The sequence below is a fragment of the Panicum hallii genome, chromosome 1 (genome assembly GCF_002211085.1).
Source record: "Panicum hallii strain FIL2 chromosome 1, PHallii_v3.1, whole genome shotgun sequence".
NCBI lineage: Eukaryota > Viridiplantae > Streptophyta > Magnoliopsida > Poales > Poaceae > Panicum > Panicum hallii.
Window position 1 is genome coordinate 47,898,550 of NC_038042.1, and position 17,691 is coordinate 47,916,240.

The following is a 17,691-nucleotide window of genomic DNA, read 5'->3' on the forward strand; positions in this document are numbered from 1 at the left end:
GTCCATCAACTTTGTGACGCATGAAACCGAGCGTGGCTTTAGTGCCCTGGTTCTCTATTTTAAGATTTTGCTATCTGTTCAATCGGAGAGACGACGATAGTTAGGACCGGGTTACTCACACGAGAACGGTTGCAATGGCACGAAGGACTGAAGGAGGGATCGCATAGCCCTGAAACTTCTAGTTAGTTAGGAGTAGAGTGTTGTAGCTTCTTTATTTTTATCAAAGTAATGGCTGCGAATGCTTCGATACATTCTTTATGCAAAAGCCAGAACATAGATATTTCTTCCTTCAAAAAAGTACTGGGACAAGCAACGACACTCTCGAGTGAACAACCGGGATCAATTAAGTACTCCAAGAAAATGATGTGCGACCAAATAGTCTGGGGATCGGTTGACAGCGCAATCATAGCAAAGTCCGGCTAATTGTTTTTTCAGACCAAATAGATTTTTATTTTTTTCGAAAGACCAATTAGATTTCGGAGAGACCAGCTCGGTGCTTGGACTTTGCGAAACCCCCCATTCACACTTCCACCAACTACCCAATGATAACGCTGGTTATTTAACGGCCGTTAGCCGCGCTAATGGGCTCCAGCCAAGGCCGCTTGCGGTGGGCCCGGCTGCCGGCGCACCTGGCTTCTTTTTCTTCCTTTTCAGCGGGCCGCACGATAATAAAACAAAAGGAAACGAAACGAAAGAAAGAATCTACTACACAAGCCCATCCGTAGCGTGCGTGAGGCCCATCAAGATATGCACCGCGCAGCCCATGGCGCTCGGATTCGCGATGGCAATACGAGCCCAAAGCCCGTCAAGCCGAATGAAGAGTTTTATGAAGAGTTGCACTTGCAAGCCTGCAGCAGCAGCTGTCTTTTCGTTCGGCGTCTCCGCGGTCAGCACCACGCGCACTCTCGTATTTCTCGGCCGTTGCCGGCCGGAGCCCGGAGGCATATGCTAAGGCTCTGCCGCCTACGCCTCCCTCGCTCGTCTCCTCTTCCTTCTCTCGTCTATCTCCCCGCGATCACCCGTCTCCATAACTGAAGATCCAAGCACCAGGTAACTAAGCGCTCTCTCTCTCTCTCTCTCTCTCTCTCTCTCTCTGTGTGTGTGTGTGTGTGTGTGTGTGTGTGTGTGTGTGTGCAGAAGAAGCAATCCATGGATGGACCATGTCCGGAGCAATTATGCCTTCTTGTTGATCTGGATTCGCTCAAGTTAGTGCCATGATCAAGAAGAGGAGCAGTTGCTCCTCTGTTTTTTTTTCTCAGTAAGAAAACGGAGCGGTTGCTCGACACAGCATGCTTGCACGGTAGTTACTCCATGAATTATGCTTTCCATAGTGATCCAACTTTGGTGGTGACCTTTGGCGAACTCTTAATTTATAGGCTTTCAGTATGTGTTTTTAGCTTTTCTTTTTAGATTTTTAGATGATAGATCATATATTTCCGGCTTCAGAGGAATCTCCTTGTGGAGAATGCAAGGGATAAAAAATTACTAGTTTACTAGTTTAGGCAGGTTTGCCACAAAGGAAAACATATAAGCAAATATGGTTGCCTGAGAACATCGTCCTGTACATTTTCTGACCAAAGACAAAAGTCGGAATTGCCGCCCACGCGTCCGATGGAAGTCTGCAAGAACCGGCGACACTCGCAGGACTTGACTGGGCCGCCTGGTCCGGCACGGCGCACTCTTACCTTTGACAGCTACAGACTAGAACTTTTCTGAACATTGGCCAAAGACCGCTGGTTTTGATTTTTGAAATGGTCAGCCATAGAGATGGCCGGCAACTTCCTTTCGCTTTCAGTTCGTGACTGTTCCCCAGTCTATGTACGTGCTAGGATTTCAACTGAATCACTATTCGGTTGAATTTGTATTTTTCTGTTCTTGGGGTGCCCTGAAATGTCATTGCTTAAACTAGTATGCTTGAATTCTATAACAGAACTGGAGGGTAACATCCAGTGCACTGGCAGGTTCTATCCGGCTTGGACCTTGACCAGAAGGGAAGGATGATAAAGACTACAGGGCTGCTAATATCCCATTGAAGCCAAGGACCAAGGTATGTTCTGACTCCGTGATCGCCACAGCACCAGGGGGAAAAAAGGCAACAAATTTACCAAAGATGTGGATGACAAATAAGCTCGCCATTACAGTTTCAATCGCCGCCTTCTCTCTGGTGATCGTGCGGTATTGGATAGTGAGCAGCCCACCTTCAGGGATATCTCGGTATCAAATCCTCGACGCCAATCCCCTCGAATGGTTCAATAGGCCAGTGGAAGCAAAAGAAACCATTCCAGGAGTAGCAGCAGCAGCAGCAGCAGCAGATGCTTCAACTTCAAACAGCTCGGATTTTGGGAGCTCCTCTCCCGAAGTGTTTCAGTGGCTAGACACATGGAATCAGATGAAGCAGCTATCCAACATCACCAATGGCCTTCCTCATGCAAGCGAGGCGATCAACGATGGAAGAACTGCATGGGAGAACTTGACAACATCAGCTCACAATGCAAGGTATCAGCACAGAGAAAAAGAGAGGCTGTGCCCATACTCGATTCACAGAATGGACGCTTCCAAGTCGGAGACTGATTCTTTCACCATTGATGTACCTTGTGGGCTGATTGTTGGTTCTTCGATGACTCTTATAGGCACTCCTGGAGTCCTCTCTGGTAACTTTTGGATTGATCTTGTCGGGACAGCACTTCCAGGGGAGTCTGAAAAGCCTACTGTACTTCAGTACAATGTCCGTCTAAATGGTGATAAAATTACTAAAGATCCAGTCATAGTGCAGAATACATTCACTGCGAACAATGGCTGGGGGGTCGAGGATCGCTGCCCCAGCACTAACTCTAACAATGCAACCGAAGGTACTTCAAACTTCTCTCTTGCAAACAAGAGCTATTACCGTGCTTTGCACACTACTAATGCATCATCGTCTACAGTGGACGATTTGGAGAGATGTAATGCAATGGTGGGCAGAGAAGGCAGGGACATAATGAACTCAAAACATCATACGGCTGCCAAGAAACATGGAGAACCAAGCACATATTTTCCATTTAAACAGGGGTATCTTGCTATTGCAACGCTCCGTGTAGGATCGGAGGGGATCCATATGACAGTTGATGGAAAACACATCACTTCATTCGCATATAGAGCGGTAACTTTCTTACATGTGGATCATGAAAAAAAAAATCTGATATAAGACCAATCCTAACGAACTGGTGCTTCTGTTACTAGGGTCTGGAACCTTGGTTTGTTACTGAAGTAAGAATTTCTGGTGATTTCAAACTTGTAAGTGCGATTGCAAGCGGCTTGCCCACATCAGAAGACTTGGAGAACTCTAATATTGAAATGCTGAAGTCATCACCTATTCCAGCCGGCAAAGATGTAGACCTTCTGATTGGCATATTTTCAACAGCAAACAACTTCAAGCGCAGGATGGTAATTCGAAGGACATGGATGCAATATGATGCTGTGCGCCAAGGAGCAGTAGCAGTACGGTTTTTTGTTGGCCTGGTAAAACACTAAGAAATTAAGTTTAATATATAGTAAACTAGCAAGAGTTATCTACCAGACTAAGATTACTTCTCTTTTTTTTATATGAAGCATACGAACCTCATGGTAAACGAAGAACTCTGGAACGAGGCACGCACATATGGTGACATCCAGGTATTGCCCTTCGTAGATTACTACAGCCTGATAACATGGAAGACACTAGCAATATGCATCTATGGGGTAAACACTATCATCACAAAGTTACACTTCCCCATTCCCTGCTTCTCGTGTTTCATTGTGCTTAACTGTGTTTTGTGTGACCAGACCAGTACTGTATCAGCCAAGTATGTGATGAAAACGGATGATGATGCTTTTGTCCGCGTAGATGAGATCCGATCCACAATAAAACAGCTTAATGTCAGCAATGGGCTACTTTATGGTCGCATAAATTCTGACTCAAGTCCCCACAGAAATCCAGAAAGCAAATGGTACATAAGCCAAGAGGTAAATTATTCACATATAAAAGGCTCCTCCCTAAAGAAGTAAAATAAAAAACAATTATTGTAATCCTTTTCGATCTGAATTTCTGAGTCAGTGAAATAATGTAGTTGCTGAAGAGCATTTATTTATGCAAGTTTATTTGAACCATGCTGCTCCTATAACAGAAACACAAGGGGTTCTCATACAAGTTATTGTTAATACCATCACCCATAAGTGTAAATGCTAACATTTCTATTGTGTTCTGCAGGAGTGGCCTGAAGAGAAATACCCACCATGGGCTCACGGACCAGGATATGTGGTCTCCCAAGACATTGCAAGGGAAATCAACAGTTGGTATAAAGCAAGCCAATTAAAGGTATGTCTATTCAAGTGCAAATATAATATGTGACTTATACAACCATATGGGAAACTAGCTTACTGAAGATCCCTCAGGCAACAAAACAAACCATCTAAAGGCATACTTGTTTGCATACCAAAATTGAGCTGCACTATGTCTAGTAAACAAAAGCTACCTCACGTAAGAGAAACTCAAGTTATAAACTTATAAACAAGTGATTGAAAGTAACCCGGTTCAGAAAGCAAATATAAGCAGGGAATCCTAGTAAAGTCCAGACAAGCTGCCCACATTTTAGCTCGCTGTTTCTCAAAATCTTCTGCTTGAATATCACAGCAAGTGCCAATTCACTCCAGCTTGCAGTCCTGCAACATCAGATGATTTCAACTCTACTTAATGTCTAGCTTCATGTTGTCTGATGTGTTATGGAGCTAAATCATATGCTATCTACACCCAAATGATTCTTTGCAGATGTTCAAACTAGAAGATGTAGCAATGGGCATATGGGTCAATGATCTGAAGAAGGATGGATTACCAGTAAAATATGAAACAGACACAAGAATTAACACTGACGGTTGCAATGATGGGTACATTGTTGCTCACTACCAAGAACCAAGAGATATGCTATGCCTGTGGGAGAAGCTCCTAAGGACGCATCAAGCACAGTGCTGCAATACTGACTAACGGAGAAGGAATTCTGATTATTTGATATAGTCAGGTTTACTTATCAGGCCACTCACTAACTTTTTTATGACGGCAAAGAAGTCTTAACATCCTCCTCATTTTCTGGTGCCCAACACTACTGTAAATTATCAATTCAATGAACCACACAGATAAAATTAGTCCGTCACATCTCAGGTTATCCTAAGTTTCCAGAGCATCTTCTTTTTTATGGTGCTAAAAGTTGGGAGCAATTCATTGCCAAATTTGTTGTTTCTAATGTTATTGGATATAAGCACTCAAGGTGTAGAAACTGTTTGCAGTCTGAGTGCATATTTTACCACCAAAATACAATGCTAATCTTATGTGTGGCAGCCTTCTGGGGATTTGACAGATCAGAGATACAGTAAACATCAAACCTAACAACTGAGAACTTTAGCCACAAGTGAGCATGGGTTACAATTTCTGACAGCCATAATCAAGTATTCCGAAATTAAATAATGCAACGATTGCATTTAAAAGATTCGTGAAAACCCTTAGTCATAATAACAAACAGTATGAATACAAGTTGGTTTCTGTTAAATCTACACCTCTCCCTAAAGCAACTGGGCCAAAAAGAAGGGGGGGGGGGGGCGAAGCAAAAGGAAGCAAAGAGCTATTTTAAAACTCATCTGGACTCCAGATGATTACCACACACCTATGTTCAGGGAGATCCATGGCTATTCATCACTGCCCATTGTTCTCCTACAACTCATGCATCAGGCCCATTCTTCATCTTCCACCACAGCAAGTAGAGGAAACATAACTTGAGTTTGATGGACCTTTAGCCGTGGCATCTAATTTTTGTCCCCATCGCTGCTTATATGATAGTACTGTATAAGTGATATTTCGATGCCTATCGCTGTCCCCATCACTGTCCGTTCAGCCATTCAGTCAGGCAACATTTCCATGCCTATCTCCTGGAGAACTTCATATATCTTAGCCTTACCGTTAAGGCTGCGCTTGAAATGACATGTGAAATATAGTTTACGTCCCAAATTGCTGCCGGTGCCATTGGTAATGTTGTAAGATAATCTTGTTTAGCTGAACCCGAACTCAAAGCACTGCCATTCATACATTGCAGCTACCAAGCACATAGTGCTTCTGAATGCAAGCTCACAACGTCGCCTTGGTGTCTGACAAAGTTGCCTTGATCAGCCGCTCCCTGAACTCGTCATCGTTGCTTGTGAGCATGTCTTTGAGTGACATTTCGATACCCCTCTCCCTCAACGCGTCGTGCCTCGGTCTGATCCTCCCCTCCAAGCTGAAAGCGAAGTAGTGCGGGAACTCGGACAGCTCCACCGCGGGGTCCCTCCCCATGCGCTCCGCGAGGAACTGGAGCTTAGGCGTGAGGTTGGTCTCGATCCCGTAGGAGAGGATGGCGGGCGCGCGCCTGAGGACCGCGCAGACGGCGGGGTCAGGGAGCCCCGTGGCGTCACGGAGGAAGAGGAGCTTGGGGAGGAGGGTGCGCTCGACGGAGAACGCCAGGAGCAGCGCGGCGGCGAGCGGGAGCGGCTCCCGGAGGAGCGCGACGCGGCGGCGGAGGAAGAGGAGAGCGGGGCGGAGCGTGTCGGGCACGGACGCGGCGAGGAGGCGCGGGGATCGGAGCACCGCGGCGCGGAGGTGCGGCGGCGGGAGCGGCGCGTCGGCGGAGAGGAAGCGGAGGGGCTCGCCGGGCGGGGAGGTGAGGAGGGTGGGAAATGCGGAGAAGACGCGCGCGGCGTCGCGGGCGGAGAGGCCGTGGGAGGTGAGGAGGCGGAGGGAGTCGCGGAGGAGCGGGAGCGGCGCCGAGCGGAGCGCGGGGTTGGCGGCGAGGAGCGGGAACGGGTCGAGGTGGAGCTCGGACGAGAGGAAGTGGAGCTTGCGGCGGAACTCCACGCCGCGGCCGCCACCGCCGGCGCCGGTGGCGGTGTGGGGAGAGGGGGCGGGAGGCGGGAGCGGGAGGCGCGTGCGGGCGACCATGGCGCGGAGGCGGAGTTTGGGTGGGGTTTGGGGGAGGAAGGCCGACGGCTGCTGTGTTATCCACTGCGGCGTTTGTTCCCTGCTCGGAGAGGAGCGACTCTGTGACCCGAGAGCCGTCCGTTCGTGCGATGGACGGTCCTGATGGTCAGGGTCTGAAGGAGGTTGACTCGGTCGACCTGGTCAACTCGGCTGCAGCAGGGCGTCCGTGAGCTGCGCCGCTCCTACCCGAGCGCCACGGTCGCCTACGCCGACTACTTCTACGCGTACGTGCGGATGCTGAGGGACGCCGGCAGGGCCAGTGATGGATCTACGATGCAAATCTAGAAGGGGTTTAATTTTCTCTTTCCCTTCCTCCTTCCTCTTTTTTTTTCTTCTTCCTTCTCGTTATCTCCCTCATTTTCTTCATTCATAGTTGAAAATTGTTGGAAAAACTTTAGGAAGCTCCATGGGCTACGTAGGGGTAGGAGGCTCCAGCCCGCTGCATCCCTGGATCCGTCCCTGAGCAGAGCAAGGTTGGAAGGGGCGGCGATGACCAGGGTGTGTTGCGGCGCCGGCGCCAGCGGCGCGTACAACTTCGACATGGACTCCGGATATGCGGCGCGCCGGACGCGTCGGTGTGCGCGAGATCCGACGAGCGCCTCAGTTGGGACGCCATGCACCTGACGCAGCGCGCGTACCGCGTCATGACCGATTTGCTCTACCACAAGGGGTTCGCGTCCCAGCGCCGGTGGACCTTCCGGCGTCTTTTGGTAGAGTCTAATAGTCGACCTAGTTGGTGTTGTGAGTTTTCCACCATTTCTTTTGTTGTAAGCAAAGTTAATGCAACATGTGTATATTTAATTAACTTGCGAGCTTAATATCACTTTTAAGGTTTCAAAAGTCTGCAATTCCTCACTTTTGCTTTCACTGGTTATATCATATGAGTGCATCTCCTTTCCGTCATATATATACTGTGGGGGTATTTGTGTTCATACCCTTACTTTGAAGTGTAATTGTAATTTTACCCTTATTTCTTTAATTTTATAATTTTTCCCCTTACTATTCACAAGTCAATACAATTTTACCCCTAATCAATGGTCAAAATGGGCAAATACGCTAAGACCAAGAGCAAAATCGTAATGATTTGTGAAAAATAAAAGGTAAAATCACAAAGTTATAAAAATAAGGATAAAATCATAATTGCACTTCAAAGCAGGGGCAAGAACACCAAAAAATCTATACTGTTCCACGGCATATTTTGGTTACCAAAAATCTGAAGAGAAACTTTTTGCGCTACAAAAATTTTACAATTAAAATTAAAGTTGCAATCAAACCAACTTCATATTAAAACACTCTGTTCCGCAACTTGGGGCTCCTCTCTCCATTGCCGCTGGGACGGGCCGGCCCGTTACACCACCGATCTGCCGAACAATGGGAATAGGCCCTGAGTGGCCCAATGTAGTCCACCGCTTATTTTATTACTTTTATTTTGTTTGAATATTTCTCATTTCAAGTCTGAACGGAACCAAATTCGAAATTTAGCGGGAAAGCGCAAATATGCTACTAAATGCCTTCCCGATTTTCCTTTGGTCGCTGCACCTCCAATGCTACTTTTGAGCTTTGACTAGTTTTCCCTCAATTTGAAGAGGGTGACTATCTTCAGTTTGTATAAATTCTGTGGCGACAGTCATCAAACCGAAATCCAACTCGAGGTTGAGGGAAGCAACGAGACCAAATCCAGCTCGTACACGCAAAACGGGGAGTTCTCAGAGATCTCGAAACGCGGCCTCTGAAGATGGCGAACCTCCAGGGTGCGCAGGTTGAGCAGAACGGTGCCGGCGGCGTACATGTGGAAGACGACGGTGCCGCTCCCCTCAGCAAGACAGCAAAGCACTGGAAGTCGATCCGCTGGCACGCGAGCGGGCTGGACATCGGGCGCACCGACCGAAGGATCGCCGCCCTGTCGATCACCACGCGCCGAGCCCACGACCTCCCTGATCCGGGGTCCGCGCCGGCGGACGGCGACACGGTCCACATGCACACCGCGAGCGGCCCCTCCCAGACGCGCAAGGCGAGCTCCCCGTCGGCCGATGACGCCAGGAGCAGCTCCTGGCGCAACTCGGGCACCCTGCGGCGCCGGTGGCAGTCCCGCGAGACCTCGATCCACGGCGCCGGCCTGCCCCGTGCTCACGTCCAGGGCGAGCACGCTGTAGGCGCGCGTCCCTCCCTGGTTGGTACAGCCAGTGCGCGGCGCCGCCGAGCACGACCCCAGGCTGGGGCGGCTGCACCTACTCGTAGTGCCAGGGGAGGCGTTTCCCGGTGTCGGTGATCGGACCCCACGCGCCCGTCCTGGACGAGTAGGTCTGCGTTCGGAGGCCGCTATCCGCGATGAGCACCTTGAAGGGCACGCCGCCGCCTTCGCCGTCCTTGGGCATGACAACGTGCAGGTCGTCCGCCATCCGTTTGGGCGGGAGGACGTAGCTCCGTCCGGCCACGGGGTCGCACACGCGGAGGCCGGTGTCGTGGTACTGCCCGCGCTTGAGGACCAGCAGCCCGCCGCGCGACGCGACGGGCTCGTACGGCCCGGCGAGCTCGGCCGACAGGCGTGCGATCACGGTGCTGGGCATCAGCGTGGTGGAGCCGGCGGACAATTTGGGTGCGGCGAACAGCGGCGGGAGGCGGGTGCTCTTCTCCTCGCCTTTCCAGCTGCGGCTGCGGTGGTAGAGGCCGATGAGGAAGCGGTCCGAGGAGGCGGCGCGGAGGCGGCGGAGGAAGGCCCGGTCGGCGACGTGGCGGCGGTGGCGTCGGAGGAGTTTGCACGTGGCGCCGCAGCGCGCGACGGTGGCTGGGCCGGAGCGCGAGAAGATCTCGAGGAGGAGGAGATCGAGAGGGAGAGGCGGTGCCTCCATGTTGAATCGATCCAGCGCGTACGCGTGGACGGAATTGGTATGATCAGGGGTTGGTGCTTTGCTCGAGACGTGCAGAGATAGCCCGAGGCATCTTATTGGCACGATATGATGGAGCCCGATTACTAGAGCTCCTAGAACTCGTGCTGTTCTGTCTCTCTCTCGGCTCGTTCGTCTGCCTCCTCAGCTAGATTGCAAGAACCTTTTCGAGCCCCGGCTTTCATGCTCGGAACTTGGAGCCCCCGAGGCCGGAGAAGATGGCGGCGGCCGGAGAGGAGCAGGAGAGGAAGAGGAGAGGAACGCTTGGGCGCTGTTGATTTGGGCTGAGCAGCAGACCGAACTTGTGCTGGGCTGCGGAGTGGGCGTTGTTGTACAACAGAGGCCCTGGACGTCTCCTCAAAGAAAAACCCTGAACGGACCTCGGCCCATTCTTCGGTGCTACTATATCTCTCTCTCTCTCTCGCACGTTTTTTGTTGTGACCCCCAAACGGCCCAAACCCACAAGGCCCACATGAACTGGTCACTCCTTAGGCCCCACCAGGAAAAGAAAACGAAAAGGTTAGCTCTCCACTTCTCCTCTCCGGCGGATACATTGATACTACAAGAAACCCGATTGGACGGATCTCTAATCTCTTAACACCTCCTGACTGACAAGGCTGTCAATTTTCCACCGGCTAGCTGCGTGGTCTGCATGCCGGCCTTTTCTATACTTGATGGCGCTGTCCACCTTGATCATGGAGTGCGGCAGCAGGATAGCGATGGAAAATCAACCAATAATCAATCACTATAAACAAATGAAATTTGGTTGGTAGGAGTAGGGTCCAGAATTATATATTTTTAAATTTTCAAAAAAAGATTTATGTATGTCTGCAAATTGCAACAAGGCACATCTGCCATCGACCCTGCTGCGAGTTTTTCCTTTTTGCTAATTGCCTGTGCATCCGTGGCGATCGAGGAACCTCTACTGCTGATCGAGTAAAAGCAGACAAAAAGCATGGTGCCATTTTATTTGAGACTTGCAGCTCCGAAGGATCAACTACGCGCAACCAATACTTTGGTGTTTGCTGAGGTGAATTGGTCCATCCGACGAACAATACCTCGATTTTGTTGTTGTTTTTTTAAACGAACAATACTTTCTAACGGCAAGAGAGCTGTCCATTATATTATATTAAAGGAAAGAAGGTGAAAGCTTGATGGGCCGAGACAAGGCTGTACAAAGTAAGGAAAAAAAAATCCAAAGCCACACGAGTTCCAATAGTACCTAGCGACTCGTCGTCACGATCTGCCAACTTGTTGAGACTTTCAGAGATACATAGATATATTATATATAAATACGGGTTAATTAAGCAGCTTGTCATTTATGAGATATAAGCTGCAGCAGCTGATGGTTCCCTTATTTCGAGCTTAAAAAATGCTTCTTACCAAATTAAAGCTGCACCAACCGATAATACCAGCGTCTTGTTTATACTTGCCAAGTGACACAACGCACACCGGCATTCCACGTTACGGCAATATATTAATAGCATTATTGGCTGCAATCCGGAAGAAGGATCCCACATCACTCCACAGAAGTCCGGAAGAACATAGCATCTCACGCTCTGCTCCGGCGATCCGTTCCGGCTGACGCTCGAGATGGCCAACGGCACCGTCCCTGCCGGCGGCGACAAGCAGCAACCGCACGTCGTGTGCGTCCCGTTCCCGGCGCAGGGCCACGTCACGCCAATGGTGAAGCTGGCCAAGGCGCTCCACTGCAAGGGCTTCCACGTCACCTTCGTCAACACCGAGTACAACCACCGCCGCCTCGTCCGCTCCCGGGGCCCCGCCGCCGTCGCGGGCCTCCCGGGCTTCCGCTTCGCCACCATCCCGGACGGGCTGCCGGCGTCCGACGCCGACGCCACGCAGGACCCGGCCTCGCTCTGCGACTCCACCATGAGGACCTGCGCGCCGCACCTGAAGCGCCTGATCGAGCAGCTCAGCAGCCCTGGCAGCGGGGTGCCGCCCGTGACGTGCGTCGTGGCCGACAACGTCATGAGCTTCAGCTTGGACGCCGCCAGGGAGGCCAGCGTGCCGTGCGCGCTCTTCTGGACCGCCAGCGCCTGCGGGTACATGGGCTACCGCCACTTCCGGTTCCTCATGGACGAAGGCCTTGCGCCGCTCAAAGGTTCGTGCCCTAATCGTCTTTAGTGATCACAACTCAGAAGCGAACAAAGACTTGCGTTTCGATTTGCATGGGAGTATTTGCGATCGATCATCGATGTGCACGCACAGATGAAGAGCAGCTGAGGAATGGGTACCTGGACATGCCGGTGGGGTTGGCGCGCGGGATGAGCAGGCACATGCGGCTCAGGGACTTCCCGACCTTCATCTACACGATGCAGCGCGGTGACATCCTGCTGGACTTCATGATGCGCGAGGTGGCGCGGGCGGACGCGGCGGATGCCGTCATCCTCAACACCTTCGACGAGCTCGAGCCGGCGGCGCTCGACGCCATGCGCGCCATCCTCCCGCCGCCCGTCTACACCATCGGCCCGCTCGGCCTCCTCCTGGAGCGCCTGGCCGCCGCCCCCGGCGCCGCCGCGCTCGCCACGGTCCGCGCCAGCCTCTGGAAGGAGGACGACGCCTGCGTCCGGTGGCTGGACGGCAGGCCGGCTCGGTCCGTGGTGTACGTGAACTACGGGTGCATCACCACCATGTCCAATGAGGAGCTGGTGGAGTTCGCGTGGGGCCTAGCGGGCAGCGGCTACGACTTCCTGTGGATCGTCCGGCCGGACCTCGTGAAGGGCGAGACCGCCGTGCTGCCCGCGGAGTTCGTGGAGTCCACCCGGGGGCGGTGCCTCCTGGCGAGCTGGTGCGAGCAGGAGGCCGTGCTGCGGCACGAGGCGGTCGGGGTGTTCCTGACGCACAGCGGGTGGAACTCGATGACGGAGAGCCTCTGCGCGGGGGTGCCGATGCTGTGCTGGCCCTTCTTCGCGGAGCAGCAGACCAACTGCCGGTACGCGTGCACCGAGTGGGGCGTGGGGGTCGAGGTCGCCGGCGGCGTGCGGCGGGAGGCGCTGGAGGCAAGGATCAAGGAGGCGATGGCCGGCGACAAGGGGAGGGAGATGAGGCGGAGGGCGGAGGAGTGGAAGGAGGCCGCCGTCCGGGCGACGCAGCCCGGCGGCAGGGCGTTGACCAACCTGGAGGATCTGATCCATGACGTCCTCCTGCCCAGTAAGAGCTCTTAGCTGGTCAGAGGAGCGACCACGAAATCTGCACAGATTTGTAGCAGGACCTTAGCATGTTGATGTTGTTTTGTGCGAGTGTGCATGCCACCAGATGACTAGAATAAAGAGAGTCGTCGTCAAGGTTGTCTGTGCTTGGAAAGTCTTCCTTGTGACGCAACTCAATCATCCATGCATGAAACATTTCGCCGGGAGATTTTGTTCATCGTTTGAGGGGATGCTGCATACCCCGGCCATTTGCCAACTTTGAACCAGTTCGGATAGAATTCGCGGTTTGATTTCCACAGTTGCACTGCATCTTGGATTTGATTTAAGAGTTTTATTCCATATCAGATCATTGGTACCATACTTATCCATCAGTCACCAAAATTCATACTAGAAATTAAATTAATGATCGGGATTTGGAATTAGGGTTTGGGAGTCTGAAGATTTACCTTACTTATCCATGCCTGCACTTGCATCGGTTAAGGAGATAAGGTCTCAACTCACTCATGAGCGCAGGTGGAAGGAGAAGTAAATGGTGATAAGAACGAGATGCTGAGTGGACAGAAAAGAAAATCGAGTAATAATTGGAACGACGAGTTACGACTTAGGGCCCGTTTGGCAGAGCTTCAGCTTTAGCTTCTCCTCCAAAAAAAAAGCCCAAGCCCCGCCAAACACTATTTTCTAAACCAGATTCATCCAAAAAGCTGAAGCTATATTTGTATTAGAGGAGAGGAGCCACGATTTGTGGCTTGTCCAGCTTCAGCTCACATCATTTTTGCAAAAAATCCCTCCCACCAATGCGCCAATTTTCTCTTAGATCCACAAATCGCGAAGGGGTACGAGAGCTCCAGAACATCCCACGGAGCAGAGCAGATCCCCAATCCCGCCGCTAGGGTTGGGCGCCGCCGCCAGCCCCTAGCCAGGTCGCCGCCGGCCCTCAAACCGTCGCCTGCCGTCATCCCCTCTCCACCACCGCCGTCGCCGCCTCAAATCCCCACCCGGACGAGCTCGAATCCTGGCCGCGCAGCACGGGGTGGCTAGGGTTGAGCACGCCTAGGCCCAGCTGCGTCGCCGACCCGCCGTCCTCCTCATCGCCGACCCGCGGCGCCTAGGACCAGCTGCGTCGCCGACCCGCCGTCCTCCTCGTCGCCGACCCGCGGCACCTAGGCCCAGCTGCTTCACCGACCCGCCGTCCTCCTCGTCGTCGACCCACGGCGCCTAGGCCCAGCTGCGTCGCCGACCTGCCGCACCCAGGCCAGCTGCGTCGCCGACCCGCCGTCCTCCTCGTCGCCGGTCCCCTAGCAAATTAACCGGAGGTAGAAAATTTCCCTGCTGTGCTAAGCACTGAGTCCTAATTCTCTTGCTATTGCTAGCTTGCAATAGAATCATCACGCCTTGATCCATCAGCACATTAATTTTTTTCTGTGGGAGTACAAAATGTATTTATAGTTTCAGTATTGCTGTTGTATGCAATATATTCTGTTATCAATACATTGCATAGCAAGAATCCTAGATTCCTGTAAGCAGACTAACGTGTATGTGTGCTGTGTTTTGTGAATTCATGCTTTGTTAATAGTTGCAGTATTCTTCCATTCCATGCTTAGAATGTTCACTAAGTAGATTAGTGTGCTCTGGCCGAATATTTTTGCTGAGACTTTGACTTAATCGTTTGTTGCATTTGCAATGTGGTTTATTCCTGGAACGGAGGTGGTTAGATGCATAGATTTTGATTTTATTTGTAGTATGCATGGGTAATAGTTGGTTAGGTATCTAGATAAGCTAGGCTACCACAATTTCCTCTCTGCAACCCATTACCCAACAATTGGCAGATTAGTTGATGCTCTTAAATTTGTGCTAGAAATATGGTTGCATAATTTGTCTTGTTCTAGTCTAAAATAATGAATAGTGACCACATGACGTATACTTGGATATGATAATAGCTGACAGAATTATCAGCATCTAGCATTATTACTAGTTTGTTGCGCATTCTGAAATGAGCACTTGTCCGTGCATATGAGTACAGTTTACTGGTTCTATTTAGATTCTGATTTGTCGCATTCTGGTTCAAATCCCACTAATCCCTGTCCTTGCATGCAGATAAATCGCTTGAGGAAGTCTCGATCCAGCAGTGGTGTCGCGGGATTAGGTGCCCAAAGTGGAACTGATGGTGTGGCGAGTCAATCCAATCCGGCAGCCGGAATCTTGCCATCGTTCCCCGCGTTCGGAGTCCCCTCTGGTCATGGTTTTCACCCTGCATACGCTGCTGCCGGAGTGCCCCCTGCCGGTGGCTTCATCCCCACGTACCCCACAAGACCATCATCGACCGCACCTTCAGCCGGTGAGGCACCAACGGCTAGCTGTGGTGGGCGCAACAGGAGGCCACCAGTTGCTCCTTCGTCGATCGGGGTCGGGATGGATAATGCCATGGAGTTAACTGATGCAAGGAAGAAATGACTGCACAACATCTGTAATTTTTTAGAATGTAAAGTCAAATATGAAAACTGAAAATTTGGTACCATTATAGTGAACTGTTTTGATTTGGGCCAGGAAGGTTCATCATTTTGCTCTTTAAAATAGAACTGTTTTGTTTGAGTGCCTATCTATCATTGCAGTAATTTGTTCTGGTAGTTGCCTAATGGTTGTAGTTTTTGGTATAACAATCGTAGTATTTCTGATGCTAATATGACTTTTTATGTGAGCAGTACAGCTTTTTGGAGTGATGAGAGAACTAGGATAGTATGTGACATTTTTGCAGAAGAAGTGCTAATTGGAAATCGTTCGAGTACTCATTTGAACAAAGCTGGGTATAACAATGTCATCCAAAAGTTCAAAACTGCAACTGGACTTGAGTATACTAGAAAGCAGTTTAAGAACAAATGGGAAAGGTTGAAATCAGATCATAGTATTTGGAAGCAATTGAAGGCGCAGACCGGTCTAGGATGGGATGGAAATGGGAATATTATTATGACCGATGAATGGTGGAAGAAGATGTCCAAAGTAAGCATAAATGTCTATATTTGTTTTATTTACAGATTTTACTTGATTTGAATTTAAGCAAATATTGGTATGTTTGCAGGAGATAAAAGGATCATGAAGGTTCAAGACAAGAGGGCTGCAAAATGAGGATCATTGGTGTGCTTCTAGCGGCATTTCACCATCGCAAAGCTATCAACCAAGTGAAGAAGAAGAGGAGGAAGAGGAGGAGGAGGACAACAGTGAACCAGATCCGGGGACACCTACTAGTGGGGCAAAAAGGAGAAACAGATTGTCTGAGAATAGCAGGGGAAAACAACCGAAGACCAGTAAGGGGAGTTGGCTACTTGGAGAGGTTGAGAGAATGGTTGAAATGAATGAAAGAACTACTAGGTCTTGTGAGTCTATTGCAAGAAGTGTCAAGGAAAAGGTCCAATCTGTTTGTTCCATACAAGAAGTTATGGCCCTAGTTAAGGATTGTGGTGCTGTTCCGGGGACAAATGAGCATTTCATTGCAACAACTATTTTTAAAAAAAAGGTTGAGAGGGAGATGTTCATGACATTAGAGAATCAAGAGGATAGATTTGAGTGGCTGTCCAAGAAATATGAGTGGATGGCTAAACACTGAGTAGTAGCTTGTATGCTTTTCTTTCATTTGCAATATTGGGCGCAATGTTGGACTTGTAATAAATTTACGATTGATAAGTTGTTATTTGTATTATTTTCTTTCACTCTTCTAAGTAATGTGTTCTTTTCATGGTGCATTCTCTAACAGATTTATATGTTGTTCTTTTAATTTGTACAATATGAAGTGCTATTTGTATGAATTTCTCTCATTCTTCTAAATAATGTGTTGTTCTTTTTATGGTGCACAGATTTATGGATTCTACTGATTCAGATGATAATTCAGAGGATGATGCTGATTTGGATGATGATGACATTTTGAAATCTCTAGCCGTGGTACGTGCTGCTCAAAATAATCTGTTTTCTACTGCTCTACTTGCTGCGAATTACTATATGACATATTTTGACAAGAATGAGCCTAGAACATTTGGTCAAAGTGGCTATAGTTGGATGATGGATGTGTTGAGGACAGGAGGTAGTCATAAGATGTTTAGAATGGATGCTACATTGTTTTACAAGTTGCATAATTTGCTGGTAACTAGCTATGGCCTTCAATCTTCTATTCATATGAGCTCAATGGAATCACTTGCTCTGTTTTTAACAATTCTTGGTCAAGGATGGTCTTTTAGTGGATTGACAAATGTATTCAAGCATTCAAATGAGACTATGAGTAGAAAATTTGAAGAGGTATTGAATTGTGTAGTGGCTATGGCTAAAGAGTACATAAAACCACTTGATCCGAACTTCCCTACTACACATACTAGGATCAGTAGTGATAGTAGGATGATGCCTTATTTCAAAGATTGTATTGGTGCATTGGATGGCACTCATATTTCAGCAACACCACCTCCAAAAGATCTCATCCGATTCATTGGTAGAAGTGGAAAACCAACTCAAAATGTTATGGCTATGGTTGATTTTGACTTGAGGTTCACATATGCATCAATTGGACAGCCCGGGTCTATGCATGACACTAATGTGCTCTTTCATGCTTTGGAGCAAGATAGGGAAAATTTGCCTCATCCCCCTT

General features: G+C 49.7%; 3 protein-coding genes across 4 annotated transcripts; 2 read left to right on the forward strand and 1 right to left on the reverse strand.

Moving 5' to 3' along the window:
• Positions 1-910: 910 nt before the first annotated feature.
• Positions 911-5,196, forward strand: LOC112897464 (beta-1,3-galactosyltransferase GALT1-like). 2 transcript variants are annotated; one of them, XM_025965874.1, is made up of 8 exons: positions 911-1,050; positions 1,962-2,849; positions 2,925-3,139; positions 3,220-3,498; positions 3,589-3,717; positions 3,802-3,981; positions 4,226-4,333; positions 4,784-5,196. In XM_025965874.1, the coding sequence occupies exons 2-8, from the start codon at positions 2,111-2,113 to the stop codon at positions 4,994-4,996; spliced, it is 1,863 nt and encodes a 620-aa protein (XP_025821659.1). In that variant the 5' UTR covers positions 911-1,050; positions 1,962-2,110; the 3' UTR covers positions 4,997-5,196. The 2 variants fall into 2 exon arrangements, with proteins under 2 accessions (XP_025821659.1, XP_025821584.1); XM_025965799.1 differs by having other exon boundaries at positions 3,589-3,981.
• A 242-nt stretch (positions 5,197-5,438) lies between these two features.
• LOC112897603 (transcription termination factor MTEF1, chloroplastic-like) lies at positions 5,439-7,648 on the reverse strand. Its single transcript, XM_025965982.1, has one exon. It carries the CDS (start codon positions 6,971-6,973, stop codon positions 6,128-6,130), a length of 846 nt encoding a protein of 281 aa, XP_025821767.1. The 5' UTR covers positions 6,974-7,648; the 3' UTR covers positions 5,439-6,127.
• Positions 7,649-11,270: 3,622 nt separating this feature from the next.
• LOC112879185 (7-deoxyloganetin glucosyltransferase-like) lies at positions 11,271-13,406 on the forward strand. Its single transcript, XM_025943480.1, has 2 exons — positions 11,271-12,019; positions 12,127-13,406. Exons 1-2 carry the CDS (start codon positions 11,491-11,493, stop codon positions 13,080-13,082), a joined length of 1,485 nt encoding a protein of 494 aa, XP_025799265.1. The 5' UTR covers positions 11,271-11,490; the 3' UTR covers positions 13,083-13,406.
• The last annotated feature ends 4,285 nt before the right edge of the window (positions 13,407-17,691 follow it).